Source organism: Callithrix jacchus, chromosome 1 (genome assembly GCF_049354715.1).
Source record: "Callithrix jacchus isolate 240 chromosome 1, calJac240_pri, whole genome shotgun sequence".
NCBI classification, from domain to species: domain Eukaryota; kingdom Metazoa; phylum Chordata; class Mammalia; order Primates; family Cebidae; genus Callithrix; species Callithrix jacchus.
In genome coordinates, this window is record NC_133502.1 from 206,607,572 (window position 1) to 206,621,738 (window position 14,167).

The 14,167-nt window shown below is 41.2% G+C and overlaps 1 protein-coding gene across 50 annotated transcripts in view; it reads right to left on the minus strand.

The window, feature by feature from the left end:
• Positions 1-771: 771 nt before the first annotated feature.
• The window catches only part of RBFOX2 (RNA binding fox-1 homolog 2), a 287,551-nt gene continuing 274,155 nt past the window's right edge, over positions 772-14,167 (minus strand). For 40 of the 50 annotated variants that reach the window (XM_078339469.1, XM_078339486.1, XM_078339474.1 and 37 more), the window contains 3 exons: positions 8,435-8,523; positions 7,888-7,960; positions 772-6,337 (listed from right to left, as the gene is read on the minus strand). In XM_078339469.1, the coding sequence (XP_078195595.1) occupies positions 6,293-6,337; positions 7,888-7,960; positions 8,435-8,523 (207 nt within the window). In that variant the 3' untranslated portion in view covers positions 772-6,292. Of the gene's footprint in view, positions 6,338-7,887; positions 7,961-8,434; positions 8,524-12,482; positions 12,515-14,167 lie in introns of all 50 variants that reach the window. The other 10 variants (XM_078339452.1, XM_078339449.1, XM_078339479.1 and 7 more) reach the window with 1 other exon arrangement.

A 14,167-nucleotide genomic window follows, 5' to 3' on the forward strand; every position in this document is an offset into this window, starting at 1 on the left:
AAAGAGGTCAGGAGTGGTGGTTCACGGCTGTAACGCCAGCACTTTGGGAGGCTGAAGTGGAAGTATCACTTGAGGCCAGGAGTTTGAGACCAGCCTGGGCAACATAGTGAAGCCCCATCTCTACAAAAAATTTAAAGAACAGTTGGGTGTGGTGGCGCATGCCTGTAGTTCCAGCTTCTTGGGAGGCTGAGGTGGGAGGATTGCTTGAGTCCAGGAGTTTGAGGCTAGTGGGCTGTGATCATACCACTGCACTCCAGCCTGGGCAATGCAGTGAGACCCTGTCTTAAGGGGGGAAAAAAAGAAAAAGGAAGGAAAGGGCTAGGCAAGACATATTTTCTATGGCTGAACAAAAAGCAAGGGAGCCTGGGTGGCAGCAGGAGAGCCAGGGGCAGCAAGAACAGAAGCGGCAAGGCAGAGAAATGACACCTGGACAAGGTCAAGTGGTGCGATAGCCCCTAGCAAGTACAATGTCTGAGGTACAGTAAAGGCAGCAGCTGAGTCTAGGGGAGGGTGGACGGTGAGGAAGTGAAGCTGGAAGATTTCAGAAGTAGAAGCACAACATCAGCTTTCGGACAGACTGGAGTTCAGCAGCGGGGGAAGCTGAGAGCAGCTGACACAAGCCCAGCCGCTGGCCTCCCTCACCTTCTGGCTGACCAGCATTTGTAGCCTCACCTCGGGACGCAGTTTTCCTTCTCGCTTTTCCCTCCAAGTTGTATCTCTGGAGCCTCAGGCAGAGGCAACAGAACAAGATCAATCCACACAGGCAAAGAATGGTGTTTCTCTCTTTTATTTAAAAACAGTGCTTCATTACCATATGCAAAGGCTGAGGCAGTGCTCCTCCTTTGCTTAGAGTTTATAAAAGCCAGCAACATGATCAATAATTTATACACATGGAGAGTAATACAAAAAAATAAGGAATAAAAGCTAAAGATCTAACTACTCCGAACTTCACAATTCCAGCTACTTGATAATAATAGGAGTAACCCAATGAATACTGTATGGTCTGAAAGCTACTATACAATATGATTCTTAACGAGAAGGGAAGGGAATTCGAGACTGTCACAAAGCCCTGGGGTGCTTCTCTGGAGTTAGCAGGGAAACAGGACCCTGGGCAAGCAGCTCGGGTGTCCTAGGAAGTGATTCTGGGGGAGGTCGGGAGGGGAGAGAGAAGGCTAGGTGGTCGATTACATAAGCATCCCATGTAATGCCCCATGCCCCAAAGGTACCTGTTTTGCCATGGCAATGGGAGGGGCTGAGGAACAGCATGTTGCATGTAGGGATGGTCCGGTCCCTGCCATGGGGAGTAGGGAGAAGAGGAGAGGTTCTGTGGCATTTTGAGCCTTGCAAAGATTTGGACTGAAAAGCTCAGAGACTCAGGTAGGTCAGCCTGTCAGGGACAAGTACACTCCACCGGCTCTCTTCTCACTTTGCAGCCCTAGCTTACGTGTGTCAGCCCCAGGTTTGCTCCAGCTATTCACAAGCAGAATATAACACAAGAAAAACAATTCATACCCCTTAGGGAAAAAAAGAGAATCAATTCATCACTCGATATATAATACAGCCAAAATGAGCTGCCAAAACAAGCACACACACAAATACTGTGAACAGAAAAACACAAGAAAATGACTAAGCTGGGAGTCTTGATGGGGTATAGACATTGCTTAAAGCACTTATTAGGCCCCAGAAAAACCAAACCAAAAAACATTTTTTAAAAATTCAAAAACTCATGTACCCCCTGGGAAACTGGTGTTGGTAACAAAGGGCAGGGGGTAGGGAGAGAAAAGAGAATCACTGTTCCCTTCTTGCTCGCCAGTGTGAGTGGAGTCCTCAAGTCATGGGCATGTACACGACTACCAGACAAGGAGGACCAAGTCCCTCTGCTGGTGGCCTCCTAAGAGGCAGGGCTTGAGTTTTGGCTGATGAGCGGTTCTCTCCGTTACCAATCCCTGCCAACCAGCACTACCATGGCTGAATTGATCTACCGTTTTCCTGAGTAAACTGTAACTGGCTACAGTTTCGGTAACAAGGATAAGAACTCAGCTACTACAGCCAACTGCAATACTTCAGGAATCCCCTCCATTCCTGGGCTCCTCACTCCTAGTGCATCTGATTGAGGAATCTGATAATTTGCTGCAGTCTGGTCTGTAAGCCTTATTTGCAAAGAAAGGTGCCAGGGACTCTACTGCTCTCACTAAACCAGAGGGCACACGCTGGCTTAGGACACCCAGAGCCTACTTGGAAAGGGCCCTGTTTCATGCTCCAGCTCTTGCATGGCTATTGCCTGGCTGATCAGTAAAGCAAGTATAAAGGAAGTACACAGGAAAAGCAAAGGGAGGGAAGAGGCTTTTGGACAGCAACATTTCCAAAAATATATAGTGTTTTATGCAACAGAGAATCAAGTTTCACTGTGTATACTACAAATGGTCAAACATTTTCAAGAGCATGACAAAATAAAAACACACAAATTTACGTCTGATGTTCACCTTGCCCACTATTTTTTTCCTATCTTAAAACAGTGCAAACAGGTTAACTTATGCTTTTAAAACACCACGACCCCTTCCCCACCCCCACCCCCAAAGTCCCTTTCCTCCTAGTATCTGGGGGAAAAATCTGCAATTCTGCAAATGTTACTGTGCTAGAGGGTTGCAAGCAGCAGAGAACTGGCTGAACTTGGCAAAAGGGGAAAGCTCATCAAAGTTTCCCCTTTTCCCTCCTTAAACATCTAAGTGCTTTCCAGTCTGTCCTTGGTTGACCTTGCTCTCCCCGAGAGGGAAGGCTGTTCATCATGCCCTTCTCGCATATCCTTGGGGTTGCTTCCATCCCTGTGTGATGTCTCCCTCATGTCTGGAAGCTGTATAACTAGTTACAGGATGGCAGTGACTAACCCACTGATCTGCTTGTTCTCTAGTAAAGCATAATTCTAAACTAAGAGCAGTTCAGCCCCTGAGGAGTCACACATTTGAGGAAAAGCTGCTATCGGTGATTTCTATTGGCTAGATGTCCGCTAGCTTCCCTCAAACTAAGAGTTGTGCCCCAGTCCACTTCTTTCTCAAGGGAAAAAACAAAAACAGAAACAAAACAAAAAAACGCTGGCTCAATTCAGACTGTGGCTGTTGGAGGATGATGGTGATAGGTTTTGTTAAACCTGAGAGCCTGACAAATGGTGAATCACAATGGCTGATCTGAGTTAATATAGAAACTGAACTAAGTGACACAAGGAATTCTGGAAAATGCCTATGGGCAGCTCTCTGGGCTAAAAGAGGGACGTGAAGATAAAAGTTTTCACTAGAGGCCTCCTTTAGGAGCCCAGCTTCCAAGAGTATAGAAAGTGCAGGTCATGAACTACATACAGTAAAGCTGAAAAAGAATCATGGACGTACTGTGATTGAGCATTAAGTTTTCTGGAGTTATCAGCCAGCATCCTCTAACAAACTCATGAAATGCCAGACTCCTCTGACTCTCTTTCTTAATACAGTGAGAACCAGACTCACGAACAGACAAGCACTGCTGCTTTGAGAAACCTGCCTCTGATGAAGTTGACTGTATGGAGTCTCAAAATTCAAAAGGTGACCGGGAGCTTGACACTGTGAAGTCCAGATGCTTATAAGAGCCCCAATTTTTACTGTTGACACTGAAAACCAAAGACCCTTTTATGAAAAGCAGAACTGCATTTAGTCTTAGAAAAGGGAGCTGGAGGAAGCGGTGTTAAACACCATCCCTGGAAATGCAGCAGAACCCACTGGAAAGCCCAGTGCTTGCCTTCGGAGGCCTCAGCCAGAACCAGCTGAACTGAGATGCACTAAAGGTGCCTCAAGCTCAAGATTCCGCCTCCCTTAAAAGGTCTGTGGGAGCTACCTTCTCTACCTTTCCCATTATCCTTACCTCTTTCTAGGAAAAAAGAAGAGAAAAACTCTTAAACTCATTCTCCTATTCTCCCCTGCTATGGATACAACCATTTAGAATCTGGCCTAGTCTCCACTAAGTAAGTGGCTTGCCATCTTTTGGGAATGGTCCCTTTTTGATCATGACCCCAAATTTCTGTTCTTTTAGTCAGCTAAGTTCTCCCTCAAAGCGAAAGCAAAATCCTCCCTGCCCCCATTCCCTAGAACTGTGAAAGCCCTGCATCCCCTTCCCCCCTCCTCTAACTAAAATATTTATATACATACAACAAAAATTGTCTTAACAGCAACAAACCAAACTTTGGCTTGGGGTAGGGGGACCCTTAAAAATGGCCAATGGACCGGGCAGTTGGTGTCCCCTTATTCTCTATATTCCTCCCCAGAATCAGTAATAATTGCATCGAGGCCTCTAGCTTCCTTGATGTCGCCCCTAGTTTCAGGCACAGCCTCTCTCCCAGTTATGAGGCGAAACAGGATTCTTAAGGGGGAAAGGATATGCATTATACACGACAGGCCAATGCCCTCTCAGATACATCACTCTGTTTCCAAAGAATGCTTGATGCTGTCATAGGTCAGTCATTTTAATTCAGGGACATGAGTCAGTTATCAGTCAAGAACATGTGTGGAGGCAGGAGTTAAAAAACAAACCAAAAGCAAACCCATAACAAACCAGAAGCTCCATGTCTCTGAATTACTCCCTTTAGCAGCTGTCCCTTGGGTGAAAGGTCACCCTAGTACCAATGTGAATAGACCAGGGAGCCAAAAAGACCGTGTTTTTCTATTTCCTAATGCCTTCATTTTGGAAATGCTGTAGGACACTTGCTTTTATCAGTTATATCTAATAGCTAGAAGAGAAACACTTTCTCTCCTACCTTAATAATATAGAAAATTATAGCCAGACAGCAATGGCAGTGACTCACTGCCGCTGCCACTGCATGACTCTTTCTGGCAATACAGAAGACCCTTGCCATTTCAGACCCTCATTCCAACATAGGAGGGCAGCAATCTCAGGGGCTACACATTTTATGTCCTGTAGTGTTAATGTATACAAAGTGGTTCAGGTGCTCAGCCGGGTGTCTTTGGAGGACAGTGAGAAGCTTGGCGGGATAGCCACAGCAGGGCTCAAGACTGTGGATAGAGAAGTGACTCATAAAGGCTCTGGGAGATGAAAATTCCTATGGCTTCGGAGCACGTACAAAGTGCCTCTGCCTGCCCTTGCATGTCCTAATCACCAAAACTTCCAGGGACTGCTGACCTAGGACCTGGTACTCCACCTTTCCCCAGCAGATTTTTTATTCTATTTTTAAACTTTGTACTTTCTGAGGCAAAAAAAAAAAAAGGAAGAAATATCAGATCTTCAAATATTCCTTTTCTCTTCCATGCCCTCTTTAATGGCTGTGAACAATTTGTATGTCTAATCTTCAAGCTGTGCCCAGACATCTGGGGGAAATCTGGTCACTGGCTTATTCATTTTTCTGTCCCTGGGTCCTAAATTCCTGAATCTTATGGACATGAGAGCAGGGTATTAATAAAAGAATAGATGAGCTAAGCTGTGGTTCAATTAAAGGAGAAGAAGTCCAGAAGGGATGCCAGGTTACAGAACAAAAATAAATGATCTTTTCACACTCCAGAGTTCATTCTGAGATTGGTTTCCTAATGAGGTGTTTATTATCCACAGTCTGAGAGCACGTTTGGAAATATCAATACTATAATTCCAAAAACTATGTCAACTGTCTCAGGCTGTTCATGTAAGATGATTGTAAAAAGAATGGAGAAGACAGGAGGGAAGAGGAGAGGAAAGCGTCTTTTTAATTCCCCTGCTTTATAAGCACAAATTCCTATCTATCAGCATGTGGATTCCAGCCACGGCCAACCAGAATTGCCTGTCAAAGACCAGAAACTCAGAAGACTAGAAGAATATCCTGTTGCAGAAATATCTCTTCCACTTCTGCTTGTCCCCCAGCCATTCAGCACCAGATACACTTTGGTAATTCTGCCTGCTGATTTCTGATCAGATGCATTTATCAGCTCCTAATGTCTCTCCTTCCTCTTTGACTGCCTCTTCCATGATTGACAGAATAAGCTAAGCACGGACATACAGACATGGAAATGCATTATTATTATTTTTTTTTACCACAGTTTAAAAAAAAAAGAAAAAAGAAAAAAATGCACAATCTTTGGAACAAAAGAATTAAAGGCAGAAATTTAAAGGAAAAATACATATTCAAAGAACATAGTGAGGTATAAAAAGTATTCTTTCTTTTTTTGTGTGTTTTTTTGTTTGTTTGTTTTTCCTCTTCATCTTGCTATAGAGTTCCTCTACTAGTAAATATTGCAATAGCCAGGCCTCATGAACTGGGGGGCTGTCCCATTTGCAGGGGTCTCACGTCACTTCAGTAGGGGGCAAATCGGCTGTAGCCACCTCGGTATAAACTCGCCTGTAGTAATCAAAAACATAACAACAATTAAAAGGTTGATGAGAGAACCATTTAAAGTGAAAAGAAATGTTCAGAGAAGGGATCTGGAAACACAACCCCCTCTGAAGCCTCAAAGCAACTCATCAAGCATTGCCTTGTGCAGTGAGTCAGGACACTAACTTCTGCCTCTAAGGTGCTCAAACCAGGGCCCAACATATTTATTGCTGACCTGATATTCTCAAGGAGAGTATGATGACATTTTATTTCATGATTTACATGAATTAGCACAGAAGAGAAACAATACACATCATCAGTTTCTGGTTCTCCCATATGACTCACAGGCAGTGCATGTCACTTCTGACAATCTCTGCCATGTGTGGTCACAGCCCACGTTTAAGCTGGTGCTGCATCTAGACCTGATTCAGTCTTTAGTAACGTCTATTTCCTCTATCATCTACAAAGCACACCAACTAGGCTATTTCGTGACACAGTCACATTTATATATATATATATATATGACTTTATCTAACGGCTTATCTCTTTCAGTTAGAAGTTTGGCCAGGAATGTATCATTCTCAGGCCATTCTTTTAGCATAGGACTTACATTATTTTAGGATGAAAGAAAACCTCAGGAACTTCCACCACTGTCTTTATAATGTAATGCTCTACTTCACTTACAAACACATATTCACTCAGGACCCCCTATTACTTCCTTCTGCAAATCTTCATCAGTAGAAATCTGGTGTGGGAAGTGCCTTTCTCATATTCCTGTAGGTCTTACATTTTACACTTCATTCTGTCTCCTTTTCAAACAACTTTGCCCATATTCAGAGGTAGCTGCCCAGCTGCATTTTGGATTAGAGAGCAAGCCTGGCATGCGGAGGTGTCGCTGTGGAATGGCTTTTCTTTGTTGCAGCCTGTGAACCCTAATCACTGAAACTGGAGGCACGCAAGCCAACATAATAATACTGCAGTCAGGATGTTGGTCAGAAGAAATTATGCTACTTCTACAGACTTCTTTGATACCTCTCTCAAAAACACTGTATTTTGCCACAGTTGTTATCAATAATCAATAATTGGTAATAAAATATGCTCACAAAGCATTCACTTGGCAATTTCTAGTACTACCTACCAGAGGTTTAGGAATAGCAGGGACAACTTTTAGATTTGTATTTTAAACAAGTTTTTGAAAAGCTTACTGTGAAAACTAGAGAGCCTTATGCTCCATGCTCCTTTGCCAACATCTATCAATGAAATTATGCCACAGGTATGCACCCAACATTTGAACCAACAGAAAACATTCACCAGTTCCCTTATTTCTCTAACAAATGGTGCCACTACTCGGGGCACACTATCCCTGATCATTCCTTTCTGCTGCCCTTAACCAGGCCATGTGGCTCACATTATAATAACACACAAATAAAGAGGGTGACATGAAACTTCCAGGTAGATCTGAGTGGCTTTAATACCCTGACAGTGGATGAAAGGCTGAATTTACTACCTTCCTTTTGTAGTCTATGGGTAAAAGAAGGAATAAAATGGTTTTCTAAAACAATGGTGCATACACTTACCACAGCGCCAACTCCATAGCTAGCGGCAGGGGCAAGGGCATGGTAGGGGTCGGCTGTGTACACCCTGCCATAACTGGAAAGAAGAAACACAATCAGACAGATAAAGAAAAGTGTGTGATCTAAAAAAATTAAAGAGATTACCGTGCTAAAGACTGTGAGCCACTTTGGTCTTGGATTATCACAAAGAAACTGGAATTATGAGGAACAGAAAAAACCTTTCTACTTCTATTCCCGAATACAATAACTGAAAAATTCTTAAGTACTTCCACAAAATGGAAAAGAAAGGAGTTCGAGATGAGGAAGAGAGAGACTGGAGTCAAAGCCAAATTAGAGATGAGAACAAGAAAGAGGGAGTGAAGTATAGAGTCAGTGCCTTGTGCTTTGGGCGTGACAGATGCCATCAAGAGGTCTGCAGAAAGCCCAGGCTGGCAAGATGCCTAATGTGCTAAGAGCTGCTGTGGAAACAGTAAAGGGAGGAAAATGGGCGACATTTTGGGATGGAGCAGCTCTCATGCATCCCAGAGCTCACCTCTGTCTCTGTACATACCCGTCGCTGTAAGCTGCGGCAGCGGCTGCAGCAGCGGTGGCTGCGGTTGCAGTAGCAGGCTGTGCATATCTGTAGGCTGCATATCCACCCTACAGGAGAAAAGAGAACTGACTTTACAGATACCTCTCCCCCCCAGGTGTACAGAAAAACACACACCCGCCCACACACAGACGTACATACACGAAGACGCAGAGACTGACACAAACACAGACACACACGGGAAGAAAATGTTTCAAACTGCATCAGTCTGCATGTTATTATTCCTCCAATAAAAAATTAAGCCCTGTGATATGCAAGGATTTGCTTTCCAATTTGTGATAGTATTAAAAATAAACTTTGGTAGTACCTGTAAAACACCAGACATGAAGATATCATTTTGGATCTGTTTTACTTTACAGACTTTGTTGGAACTTTCCAAAGTGAAAACATTTACAGCAAATTGGGAGAACTCTGACAAGAAATATAAATTATAAATTTAAAACACATTAAATCTCCATGTGCTGACTTCGGATTCTCTAATGCGTTCTTGGATTGATTCATTAGTAACAGACTACAGCATATAACAGAAACCTCTGCTCCATCCGGCCTAGCATGTCTGCCAAGAAGCTAAGATAATCAGGTCATATTTAGAAGGAAAAACAATGTAGATCAGGGGTCAGTAGACTTTGGCCTGTGAGCCAATGCAGCTTGCCACCTGTATTTGAAAGTACTTGTAACAGAGACCAATGTCCTACGAAGCCAAAAATATTTACCACCTGGCCCTTTACAGAAAGTCTGCCAACTCAGATCTACACTTCATACTTGAACAAATTGGTTACAAATTTCTGAGGATTCTTTGGCTGGATTCAAATAGACCAGGAACCGTGCTTCTAGAATTTAAACTGCATTTCCCTTCCCTAAAAGGTTTGAGATTCTTACATACTAATCTTACAGCGGACTTTGAGCTTTTCTTCCAATGGTCCAAATATCTCAGTCCTAAAGAATTTCTAACCACCAAAACCATCACATCCTTCTATTTCACCTCACTTTAGACAACCCAAATACACAAAAGGTTTTCACTATCAAGGTGAACCATGCACTCTTTCACAAAGTATTTCAGAGACAATCACAACAAATGCTTGCCACATGAGACAGGATATTTTAAAAAGTGGCAAACTCTATTTTTTACTATGTTTCTTTACCCTTCTAGAATTCATCTATTTTACCTAAACCTAATTCAGATGCAAATTTTTATTATGGCCTTTCACTATCAAAAACAACTAAGTTCAATTGACCCAACTGGACATGAGTTCAGCAGTGAACAACAGCATGAACATTTTATTTCTGTGGATAAAATGTGCCCATTTCTCATAAATACCTGAAAGGTTTTTGCCCTGTGCTTTCTACTTTCTAGTTTTTCAAATTTTTGATTTTCTCTAAATCTACAAAATAAATTTCTAATTTACTTCTGTATCATTTCTTGGGATTGAGATAATGGGATCCCTGTTCTTCTTAGCCATCTTACTTACATGGCAGGTCCTAGCTTGCTTCTTTTATTTCTGTTACACCTTATTTTAGAAATACCTGTAATTTCTTATGAGCTTCTGTAGACTTTTGCTTCTTTCTAATTTGTGCTTTCTCTAAATGAAGAAACTGCACTGTGAGAGGACACTTACTCCTGCTCTTCAAGTTTATGCTGCTTGAAGTCAGGATGGTCTCAAATGTACTTAAAAAAATCCCCGACTGGCTTTCAGTGATTATACATTATTCCTCATTTGTTTTTCAAGTGAGCGACTTAGAAAGTAAACATTTCCTTCTTAATTACAAATTCTTCTACAGGTCTATTCTTCTACAGGTCTTTGGTAATATAATTAATATTACCAAACACTGACGATGAAATGGTAACGAATGTGAAAATGGCATAAAAGCACCCTTGGGGGCCGTTTCTGGTCAACATGGTTCCTTGGAATTCTAGCCAGGTCTATGGAAATGGACAGGCTAGACAGATCTGGGCAAAGCCATACATCCTGGCCACAACATAATTTAATTAACTAAAGTATGTCTTTACCTTACTTTTTTTTAAGCATCTAAAACAGGAAATGAAGCAGTAAAAGCATTTGTTAAACAAAGCAAATGTTAATTACAGTTGGAATTTTAACACTAAAATAAACCCTAGTAATTTTTCATTATACCTAGAGATGGCTCCATTCATTTAGAATTCGTTTGCTAGTGTAACTTTACAGCAGGGCTATTTAGTAAAACTTCTTTGCAAACAGGGTAATTCAGCATTATACTCTTTAGTACTACTTCAAACATCAAAGTATCAAAAATTTGTAAAAGTTAAAGCAATAAAAGCAGTGAAAGCCCAATTCATGTTTACCTAAGTAAAAAAATTACAAATTGAAGTCTTATGCCATATGGCAGAGGTATAAATTCTTGCAAAGGGATACTGAGGTTCAAAAGTACTCAGTCAAGGGTAGTCTTCACACCTGACTCCCAGGAAATCTGAGTGAAGTACTGGAGGTACAATCTTTGAGTACTCTATCATATCATAGCTTTGAGCTGTATTCTACTCATTCTGGAAAAAAGAGGTTCTAAGTGAGGTTGCTGACAGAACCAATTTCCCCTCATTTTCCTAGGCCTACAGTAAGCCATCAGAACCTCAGTGGTTTAGGAGTAATGCTATTGCTAACCAAAACAATTCAAATGGATCAGATTATGGAAAAGAATCCTCCTCCCAGTCCAGAAGGAGACAGAGAGACGCTATCTGTAGTGGTTTTCTTCTTTTATAACTGAACTCTGACTTTGAAGTTTAAATTTGATGAAGTTCTCTGCTTTTCATGTTGAAGAAAACAGAACAGCGTTGCAAACATTTTATTGAAAACAAAGAGCTCGAGAAGAATATCAGCATTAAGAAAAAACACATTAATAGTTTTTTTTAAAGCAGACGACTTCAACATGATTATTCTCCTAATTACTTTATAATAATGGCATTACAGAGAAACCTTTAAAAGGAGGACTATTTTAGGACAGACAGGCAATATCCTACTAAACAACTTGGTAATTCACTAATGACTACTCCAAAAGTAGAATAATTAATTGTGTATCATGGATGTATTCCCCCCCTTTCTCTCTCTCTCTCTCTCTCTCTCACACACACACACACACACACGCACTCTTACTTGAAGAATTCTTCTTCTGCTTTAGTTATTCAACAAAACATATTATAAAATGTAAGACAAAAAATTCAGATATATTTATTTCTATTCTATATTTCAAAGTGCATAGAAATTTCAGGCTGAGAAACCGTTTTTTTGACTTTCACTCTTACTAGAAAATCTAAAGACTTTAATAAAACATGAGAACAAACTGCAGTTTGAAACACCAAGGTTTTCATTACTGTTTCTTAAGTTTTTCAAAAAGAACAAGGGTGGGAAGGAGGTAGGAAAGACAGGGTTCAGGCGTGGGGAGGGATATGGCGCCACATTTATTAATCACATTAAAAACTAAGCATGCCAACATCTGGAGCTAAAACAACCAGCAAAATCACCACGTTCAGACTCGTATTGGCTAACTCTATCTATCCCAGCATTCTCTTGGGACAGCGGTTTGCCCTAGGCTCTACCACAAGCTCGGTGAAGTACACAGCCTCAATTACTAGAGCGTGCAGCCACAACGACCTGGTATTACGGAAACAGTCAGTCACCACTTGAGTTAACATTCCATACCCTAACGACTGGCCCCTCCCCAGCCCAAAGAAATAGTAAATCTTGCCCACCCTAGCCCTGGCCCACACCACAATGTTAATAATTATAACAAGCAGTAACCCATCTGTTATATCAGAGAAGGGAACAGAGACTCCACTGAGAGATTTAGAGTGAGATGTTAACATTTCTTCAGCTGACTGCACAAACAAACAAACAAAAAAAGAGGAGAAATAATTCATTTGGAGATATGAAGTCATGAAATAGCTGATGTGTATTGCTTTTAACCATGCACTGATGCAAAACTGAAGCAACCATTAATAATAAAAATTAAAAAGGACATATGTATTTACACACAATCAGACCTGTTTGATCTGAAGCAGTTTGCAGATTCTATCTGTGTGTGATTTGAAATAAAACAAAAAATGGGGATTAGCATGGCCACAGCACACCCTAATGTAGGAGGGCACACATGGACGGTTTTTTGGAACTCTGATAGCTGGATAAATTTGGCTTGGCTAAGCTTGATTCAAATACATACATGCCCCTTTAAAAAGAATTCTTCTTATTCCTTTGCAATTCATTCTGAATGACTCCTGGAGTCCCCAGTGGGGCCGCCCAATGCTCCATCACTCCCCTATTCAACCTGCCTGACACTGGCAATATAATACAGTTCTAATGCACAGCACTCACATGTATGCTCGCCCTCTGTCAACAGTCGTATATTCTAATCCATAGCATTCTTCTAAAATATTTCCTGTGTTTAGGAACTGTATTTTTTCGCCTATCTGTAATATGTCTCTGAGTTCCACTTCCAGTTTCTTCAAAGGAAAATGCCTCTGAAAAGTTGACTTTAAGATCATTTCCACAGTGTTTTCTGCAGTTTTTAAAGTCTCAGTTTTTCATGGCTCAATGTCATCTCCTAGGAATTTTCTACTCTGCTCTGAACCAATCTTATTATTTAATTAACTTTATGATGTTGCCACGTTGACCACATGATCTTTTGGCACAGTTCTGTAGCTGTCTTTTAATCTAGAGCAAAACAGAATAGAATAGAATCCCCCCCCCATATCTGACCTTTATCTGCATATTTATTAGCTTAATCTCACACTAGGTAAGACTTTTGCTTTGTCTTGATTTTAACCTAGCCCTTAATTTTATTTTTGTTTAAAGTTTACATTAAAACAGGACTTTGGTGAGCATGTGATGTCAAGACACCTTCTTTCTACCCAGAAGACAATGACATTATGTGACACTGAGGAGGAGAGTGTGTTTTTCAAGACCGGCAGACAAAATGAAAGCTTGTTACCTGCATGTAGTGTATAGATCAAGAGAGCAGGAGGGTTGGGGGATGGGGGGTAAGGAATGGCAGGTGTGATGCTTAAAATCACTACAGCAGAGCAGAGATCTATTCCAACTAGCGTGGATGTTTAATGCTAGGCCTCCAGGAATCACTTTATTTATCCTTGGATGATTCTAACTCCCTCTTTTTCCTCACCATCTCCCCAGCCCTGCTGAGAAACATGGTTCCAGGAGATACAGAGTTATTCTGTGGCAAAATGGCATCACTGATGAAATGTGAGTAACATGGAAACTTACAATAATGGTGATACTGTCACTGCTTTTGACTGAGGTCTATCTCCTTTGAAACGTACTTACAAAAAAATTTTAAAGTATTTAAATTTTATCTTATTATTATTTAAAACTGGGGTTAAGGGAAAAAACTGCTATGATCAACTTGATAGATTCCTATTATTTCTATGGTAGATGAGAGATGATTTTCAATAAATCAAACCTTTCAAATATTATTATTCCACATCTCCCCAAATTAGTTCATTTCCAAAATCTTGCTAGGTAGTCACATAAATAAACTGAATTGTGAAAAGCCATCGACTATTTTCTCTCTCCTAGCATCCAGCTATCAGCAATCTTTCTAACAAGTGTGCTACTATCCAAATGAAATCACTGATCTTCTCGGGTGAAAGGAGAAGAGGGCAAGGGAAATGCATGTCTCAATTTTTGAGTCCTTTAAGTCTAGATTTTTAAGGCA